The sequence below is a fragment of the Crinia signifera genome, chromosome 4 (assembly GCF_055691185.1).
Source record: "Crinia signifera chromosome 4, ASM5569118v1, whole genome shotgun sequence".
Lineage (NCBI taxonomy): Eukaryota > Metazoa > Chordata > Amphibia > Anura > Myobatrachidae > Crinia > Crinia signifera.
Window position 1 is genome coordinate 133,194,486 of NC_139220.1, and position 9,127 is coordinate 133,203,612.

The window sequence follows — 9,127 nt, forward strand, 5'->3', positions numbered from 1 at the left end:
AAAAATATATATATATATATTCATTCTACATCAAATGTATGTTTTTATTGAGTACACTGCATTGCTTTCAAGTCCAGGATCACAAATCAGTTCCCACAATAAACTCCCTTTGTAACAAAAATGTTAATTTTAACTTAATGCTTGCAAAAAGGAAGAGCAATCCAAAGCTGGAACCTTATTGATTGTCTTTACTGGTACTGGTAAGTTGGGCTCCCTCTGCTGTCCAAAGAGGCACACTGTACGTAGATATCAATGCCTCCTTTGTATTGTCTGTCTTCTTTCCCTCTTCCATCTCTCCCAGAGGCCTATATGAAGGAGGCAGTCATTTTGTATGTTTTTCTTCATTACACTAGAGACATAACTGCAATTGCTCAAAATTGTTGGATGCCTAAATTTCTCCTAGTGTTTTTGCATTTTTACCTTCAGGGCACACGACTTCTACCTTGTGTTAGTGCCTTCCTTATGCAGATTATTTTATTACCGGTATATTCTGGGCTGTTTTTTTTTTTTATTTTTGTCAATGTGATATTGTCAGTAGTGTTGTGAAAATCCCAGAATATTTCTTCCATGTAATTTGTCTTTTTAAATCAAAATGGAAATTTTTTTCCCCCCTCCCTTTAGGAATATTTGCCTTTAAATGTGCTCGTGCAGAAGAGCTATTTAATATGCTGCAAGAAATCATGCAGAATAATAGCATCAGTGTTGTGGAAGAGCCAGTGGTTGAAAGAAATCCTCAGACAGACCTTGACGTGCCAAGAACGCCACGTACCCCAACAAGTAGGTCCTCTTAAAGCAATATTTATAGACCTTGTAAACCTTTGACTTCAGTAGACTATTGTACTTAATATTGTTTTACTCTACAAGTATATCGACTCTTAACTTACACAATAAATGACATCCTTGTTTTTCCCTGCTACAGCCCCTGGTTTTACAGGTTCAAATTTGCCCAACGGATACCCACGCTACCCATCGTTTGATGCATCTTCTCATCCGTCTAGTAGACATCCTTCTGTGGGTAGCACACGTCTTCCTTCTGTGGGGGAGGAGTCTACCCATCCACTGCTTGTTCCTGAAGATCATGTAAGTGGTTTTACAAGGTGACTGAGCCTGTTTTTGATTTAGAGTACTACTAATGTTAATGTTTGTGTATGCAATATAATAGTGGCTTGAGTTTTATTCCCTATTTCAAAAATGTATATCGTACACCATAGCTGTCTGAGAGTCTTGGTTGAAAGAGTAGACCTGGTTCCTTGATAATTGCAAAATAAAATTGCTACGTTTTAGTTAGCAAAATAAGAATTTGTACTTTTATTTAAAAAAAAAAAATGAAAAAAATTCTGAATTGCATTACAGTGTTTTTCCATGCTAAATACCAATAGACCCACGTGAAATGAATTTAGTGGGTACATATTGGATTGTCCAATATTCCTGTTTAAAAGAGGAAAGGAAGGCATCTACTTCAAACCTATCCCTTGCTCAAGCTTGTATCACTGCTAACTTCAACCAGTTGCTTTGCATACTTTTATTTGATTTGATTCTTAATCCAGTTAGCAATGTTACTGTAGAGCTTAACTATATACAGTTTTTGTTCCTGCTGTATTGCAAATCTAAACATTTATGCTTGTACTTACAGGCTACATAATTCAAACTATGGGGGGTATTCATTGCACAGTTTAGTGAGAAAGGGTCAGACCCAGGATGGAAAATACTGTGTCCAACCTGGGATCAAACATCCCCTTAGAACACTGCGCCAGGATTACGCACACTGTAATGCCCCTTACACATGGTCATACACACTGTAATGCCCCTTACACACTGTAATGCCCCTTACACATGGTCATACACACCGTAATGCCCCTTACACATGGTCATACACACCGTAATGCCCCTTACACATGTTCATACACACCGTAATGCCCCTTACACATGGTCATACACACCGTAATGCCCCTTACACATGGTCATACACACCGTAATGCCCCTTACACATGGTCGTACACACCATAATGCCCCTTACACATGGTCGTACACACCATAATGCCCCTTACACATGGTCGTACACACCGTAATGCTCGCCACACATGGTCGTACACACTGTAATGCCCTTCACACATTGGTACACACTGTAATGCCCTTCACACATTGGTACACACTGTAATGCCCGTCACAAATTAGTACACACTGTAATTCCCGTCACACATTGGTACACACTGTAATGCACGTCACACATTTTGCCGTACACCGTAATGCCAGTCACACATTTTGCCGTACACCGTAATGCCCGTCACACATTGGTACACACCGTAATGTCAGTCACACATTATGCCGCACACCGTAGTGCCCACTACATTATGACGCACACCGTAGTGCCCATTTCATATTATCCCCCAGTAATGTCCCTTACACATATTTCCCAGTAGTGCCCCATAAACATTGCCCACATTAGTGCCCCTTACATAAGCCCCATATTAATGTCATATAAGAGGGGAGTGCTTACCGCCACGGCCCTGTGTGGTGTACGCTCAGCTCCTATGCTGCTGTGCGTCTCATACAATTGCCGATGCACATTTGAAATATGACACAGGCTAGTGTGCCAATTGGAGCTTGAGTTCCAGCAGCCAATCGTGAACTGTGGCTCAAGAAGAAGCTGTACTTACACATTGCCTACAGCTAGGAGGGATTGGGGCCTGATCACCGGGTGACTGCAACCTGAGGTCCTGACACCTGTTTTGATAACACCTCTCCTGTGACCCCCCCCCCCCCGCCCCATAACTATAGTGACCCCTGTCCTCTGATCCCCCACAAGCATAGTAAACCTTAAGCCGCTGCTGGAACTCAAGCTCTAATTGGCACACTAGGGATCACCCGGTGATCCCTAGTGTGCAGTCCCCCGGTGATCAGCACCCCCTATTTCTTAGTAATAGGGCGTGTGACCATCCAGGGACCAGGGGATCATATTACAATGCTGCCCAAGAAGAAGGGGAAGCCGGCTGCAGTGGACTATGGGTTCTAGGGCAGCAACCTGAAGACAGCGGAGGATCTGGCGGAGCAGGGAAAGGACGCAGCTCGGGACAACCGAGCCATATGGCCGCCCACTGACTCCGACTCCATCCTAGCATATCCCCCCCCCCCCCCCCCCCGCGCGCGCTTTCATCCTCGTTTTCCCCCTGCGGGTTCCACACCCACGCTGCTGAACTGACAGTCACATAAGTAAGTAGCAGGGACCCAGCTCGCAGTGTACATCAGTGAGCGGGTCCCCGCTCATTACTTATGCAGCTGTCAGTGCCACTATCCCCAGTAGCGCTATAGGTGGGGACCCACTCATTAATATTTATTGCGAGCCAGGTCCTCCCTCTGACTAGTGCTGGGCGGCAGGCAAGGTGCTGTCTGGTGGAATTGTACGCATATTTGATACTCCGCCAGGAAAGCATTCTTAATAGGTGGAAAATAAACTGGCGGAATATATTCAGTGGATATACCCCAATGCAAAAAGCATCCAACCACACTATACATAGAGGCTGACTTTGCGACTTGTTAATTGTCATCGCAACCCAGACATTTACTGGCAATTGAGGTCTCTTAAGCTGGAATGAAAAGTTATAGGGTATTCAAGAAATACATGTTCACCTTTACCACATACTGTCAATATAGTGGCCCCTATAACATTTATTTAACCCTTTGAGTGCCAAGTGATTTTGTCAAATTGGTGTGAAAATTGGCAAGCAAACATTTTTATTCATCATATCGGCCTGTAATGTTTACCTTTTTATATAGCAAATATAATCTTTTTTTATTTTATTTATATTTTTATTTCCATTGATCTAACAAATGTGAGCGATGCTGGCATTTTTAGCTGCTATTTTGCATATCTCTCACAGCTGTTGGCACTCACATGTTTTAGATTAGATTCCACTTTGTCATCACCTAAACATTAGGGCAACAAAATTCAAGTTTAGCATCCATCCAAAATGCAGTAAACACAATAAAACCTAGATCACGTTAACCCTCTCTCCTTAACCCTAAGTAGCATTTAATTCTAAAATGGCCTTAGGAAAAAAAACTGTTCCTCATCCTATTGGTCCTACTCCTAATACAGCTAAAACGTCTACCTGAAGGCAGTAACACAAACAGTCCTTTTGCGGCATGGGTCCTATCCTTTAAGATATTACGCACCTTACGCAAACAGCGCTTCCTCTGAGTATCATCAGCGGCTGGGAGAGAAGTACCTATATGTTGTGCATCTCACAGATGTTGGCACTCAAAGGGTTAAAGAGCTTTAGCTTTCAATCGTGTCTCATACTTTTTAGGCGCATTCAAGTTTCTTATCAAAATTATTGGCAAACCAACTTTCATGTTATAAGATGGTGCAGGTAATCCTGACACTGATAGGTTATTTAGGAATTCAGGATAGTGCACTATTTAGGAATTCAGGATAGTGCACTGTATCTTCCACATTCCTGACAGTCTTTATAGAGTTATAAACTCCCCCCACACTCCCATCCCCCTGGAAACATCTCTAGTACAGTATATCATTTTTGAATGAACCGGTTCGTTCTTCGGGGCAAGGATCGCTTTAACATGGCCTGCTACCTCTTGGGGTTTTTGTACTGATTAGCTTTCATGAGAATTGGCATAGTAGTTTTTGTGCCAACTCTATGAATATATAGATATAGATGTTCTCTCATATTTATGGGGTGCATGAATGTGAATATTGTTTTTTTTTTTTTTTTGCTTGTTCCCCTGCCCAATTGCACATAAACTACAGATTTATTCCAATATGCTATGTAATAAAAATTAATTTGATTTCTAAATAGACCTTTTCAGGGAAGCCTATGCATTAAGCGCCAACATGAATCATGTATTTTGCAGCCAGTGTAGCAAAACATTTTTCTTGTTGACCGAGCTGCAAACTACCTCCCATGGTAAGGAGGTTGAATAGTAAACACTGTCATCTTATATACTTCTCTACATCTAAGAAACCAGGCTTTTCATGTGAGAAGTCTATTAGGATGGAGGGTGTAGAGAATGTGGCCGCACCAGCACGGTTCCCGTACTACAAGGTCTTATTGCACAACACTGTAGGCTAGGCCACAATCCTAGAATGCACCACTTCACAAGAGGTCAAGCCTATTTGGCTTTGATGTATTGCATGTTATCTTTTTTTAAGTAGCCAATTTATGATTTTGTCATGTAAAGTTTAACTATGAAAAAATATTTTCAATTGCATTGATTGTCCCTTTACAGCAGTCTTTTACTATAACGAGATTACTTCACGAGCCCCTCTCAGAATGTTTAGCAAACTGGCTTGTAAACAACCATGTATTCCATTTTTAACCTTTATATAATCTTTAATCTGCATTTGCAAAAACAGACGCTAAAGTGTCAATTTGCGGCCATTTCTGACGCATTTAATATGCCGATATTTCTGCCTGTCGTAAATATCTGCACACATTGATTACCCCCCTTAGTGTATACAGTAATCCACCACTCCATTGAATATTGTCAAATACCAATGCAATTTATCGAAATCATAGTGAATGCAAACCTTTTGTATCAATTCTAGGTGCATACGTATGTAAACACTACTGGTGTACAAGAGGATCAGAGACCAAGTGTGCCAACTCCACTCGAGCCGCGTCTCTCAACTTCTGAAGGAAGCACAGCTCAAGCCGAACCCAGTACCATTCCTGACCGGGACCCACAGGTTATCCTAGAATCTGAAGGGGTGAAATTTGTTTTAGGACCAACTCCTGTTCAGAGACAGCTAATGGAGAAGAAAAAACTGGAGATACTTGAGGAACAGCAAAGTGGCGGAAAGGACGGCGGTGGTAGCTGTCTAAATAGCACAGAGTGGGACACTGGTTATGACAGTGATGAACATAAAGATACACCTTCTAGTAATAAGATGGTGTATGAAAATGTTAATGGATTGTCCGTAACCACTTCTGGGCCCCGGAGGGGACGTGTGGCACCACCTGTCCCCACAGACATCCAAAATCTCAATAACTCTGCTCAGAGGAGAACTGCGCTAATAAACTATGAGAATTTGCCATCTCTTCCTCCTGTTTGGGAAGCCAGAAAACCCAGTAAGGAGGGTGACGACCTATTAGGACCAAAGACCCCATCTGTTAATGGTTATCACAATAACCTAGACCCAATGCATAATTATGTGAACACAGAAAATGTAAATGTTCCATCGAGCGCTCACAAAGTTGAGTTTTCTAGGCGTCGGGACTGCACACCTACGGTATTTAATTTTGATATAAGGCGCCCAAGCTTAGAACACAGGCAGCTTAATTATATACAGGTTGACTTGGAAGGTGGCAGTGATTCTGACAACCCACAGACACCGAAGACACCAACCACTCCACTTCCACAAACTCCCACCAGACGCACAGAGCTGTATGCTGTAATAGACCTTGAAAGAACTGCTGCTATGTCCAATCTGCAGAAAGCACTGCCTCGAGATGACGGTACTTCTAGAAAGACTAGGCACAACAGTACTGACCTACCCATGTGAGCCTCAAGCCAGTTATGTCATTTGCACCTTTTTGTGTATTTCTTTAAAAAAGAAAAAGATAAAAAAAAAATCACATCTTAATCACTAACACTTTTCATAGATATCATGGTTTCCATATGCTTTGTCTAAAGGGAATTTATGTAGAGCAGGTACTCCTAAAATAAGGTTTACTCTACATTAATAGTAGTATGTACTGTATAGTTGCATAGCTGTATTTCCATTGTGTAATTAGTTTGACTTGCAGTGACATGCCAGTTTTGAGTTTATCTACATTTGCCTATATTTTGCATCTAGACTGTTGCAAATTCAAAGCTACAGAGAAAATTTTATTTTTGGAATTTCATTTACATTATGAATGTGTGATGTTATATAAAAAGTAGGTATTGTTTTTTATACGAACTTTCTATGATTCCAGAATTTTGCCAAATTTACCAGCATTTTAAATTGAGGACGTTGGTACGACCAGTAAAGTAGCTGTCTGGCTATGCGGAGTGCTGAATTACAGCATTACATGCTACAGCCAAACAAGCATGTTACTCTTTGCACATTAAGCACTATTCAGGCTTTTGTCCGAAAATGGCTGCCTGCATCTAAACCTCTAGTGCAGGTGGTCAGTTGTAAAGTAATATAGGGGCTTGATACTTTAAGTTACAGTATGTCAGGGTTGCATGTATTTAATGCAAACCTATATACATTTGTATAAAGGCCAAATAGTTTCCCCTTTTTATCACCTTGTATGATATTGTAAGATTGTATGTTCCTAATTTGCATTATAAATCTAATTTTTCATACTTAAAAGTATATAACTGTATAAAGATAGTATAGAAAATTTTGAATTGTTTCCTTTTTTTAAAAGTTATATAGATGTGCATTGCCAAATTTTTCATAAAATTTTTTGTTTTATATGATAACCATAGGTTTGTATCTGCACTATACATTCCATGATACAGTGTTGAACGGTGACCCTTCTAATGCTAAGAACTGTATAGCATGTGAATGGGCAACCTTTTCATTACCCTCTAAACTACATCTCCCATGTCACATAATGTCTTATAGTGCTGAAGGTTGACCATTCCTGGCATAACAAAATCCAGAGCCCCCTGCTGCAGTCTGTTTTTATTTTTTATAATGCACTGAAGGGTTCAAGCAAATTAATACTATGCAGAAACATCTTTTTTTAATAAAAGAAGCAAAGAAAAACTGTGCTCCATTATGAATAACTATCATTTAACTTAATATTTGGTGTGCACCAGGTGCTGTATCAATTACAGATACTGCTTACTGCATGTTCACTAAAATAAATATTTTATAACAGTGTTCTCCCCATACAATTTTGCTAGCCAGGTGGCATCAAGAAGTAGCCTGGTGGGTGTCCTTGTTCAAAAAAAGGGCATGACCTCATAGGGAAGGGGTGTGGCCACACGTTTGTACACATTATGCCTACACAGTATGGCTCCTTATTGCACACTATGCCCACACGGCATTACCCCTTACATTCACTACGGTAGCCACCCCCCTAATGTTAGATGGGCTATTAAAGAGTTTATTGGGCCTGATGCCGAGTCACTGAACAGGGGCTCTGGCTTTTGCCAGACTACCTTAGGGCACATAAAGTGAACTGACCTAATGCCTAAATGACTTTCATTTGTTGCAAGGGCCCTGAGGCCTGATTTGACACATGGTGGTTTAAAAAAGGGGGTATATTAGTGGTGGCCAATTTCTTTGCTTATCCACTAGCTGCTGCACCCTCTGGTATTTTCTTTCTTTGCAATATCTTTTCCTCTCTCTTCAGCAGCAGCCAGAGCTCCTCAGGAGAGATATTCGTCCAATTACAGGTGCCATACTGAAGGCGCTGCTCAGCGGCGTCAGAAGCCACCAATGGAGCTGTGATGTGACAAAATGTGATTGGCTTGCCACAGTTGCTTGTGATTTGTTGTCTGTTTGCAAGTTGGGATTGGCTCACAAACTGTACCAAATTTAAACTGGCACGGAACGCAGCCTGACTTTAAAGTTAGTGGTAGTTGCCAAAATGTCACTGCAGCATGAGTTTTGGCTGTGTCTGTGTCAGGCAGGGGTTTCTTGCGGGGAGAACTGCCCCCCAAAAAATAAAGCATGGGGAGAACACTGTATAACTACCACATCGTCATTTTATTGGTGCCAACCTCATTTTGTAGCATGGCAATAAAATACTGATTACACATTGTTTTTTGTCACTTTTTACTTGAAAATGTGTTTTTTAGATTGTATGTTAATACAGCACTTATGAATGATTTACTCATTCAATGACGCAAACTATGGTTATAGTTGCATGTGTTTAATGCAATTATATCACATAATGGCTGTTAAAACAAAAGTAATTGGAGGTACCCATTCCTGCTAACAACTTTTGATTTTTAAGATGTGTCCAGAATTAAATAAGTGTGGTCTACCAAGAAATGGGTATGGTTACACAGAATATAATTGAAATATGGTATTAAGCCAGGTTTCCCTCTGCAGTCAGCATAAGATCAGTTTAAGGTCAACGCCTCAAGAGGTTTAAAGACCAAATGCTCTTGTGTGTGCTGCAGCATTCTACAAAATAAGTTTCTGCTCAGAGGTAATATACGC

The 9,127-nt window shown here is 40.9% G+C and overlaps 1 protein-coding gene across 3 annotated transcripts in view; it reads left to right on the forward strand.

Annotated features, from left to right (window-relative positions):
* The window catches only part of FRS2 (fibroblast growth factor receptor substrate 2), a 63,878-nt gene extending 55,160 nt beyond the window's left edge, over positions 1-8,718 (forward strand). For 2 of the 3 annotated variants that reach the window (XM_083182524.1, XM_083182525.1), the window contains 3 exons: positions 622-777; positions 920-1,080; positions 5,564-8,718. In XM_083182524.1, coding sequence (XP_083038650.1) covers positions 622-777; positions 920-1,080; positions 5,564-6,520 — 1,274 coding nt within the window. In that variant the 3' untranslated portion in view covers positions 6,521-8,718. Of the gene's footprint in view, positions 1-151; positions 201-621; positions 778-919; positions 1,081-5,563 lie in introns of all 3 variants that reach the window. The other variant, XM_083182527.1, reaches the window with a different exon arrangement.
* The last annotated feature ends 409 nt before the right edge of the window (positions 8,719-9,127 follow it).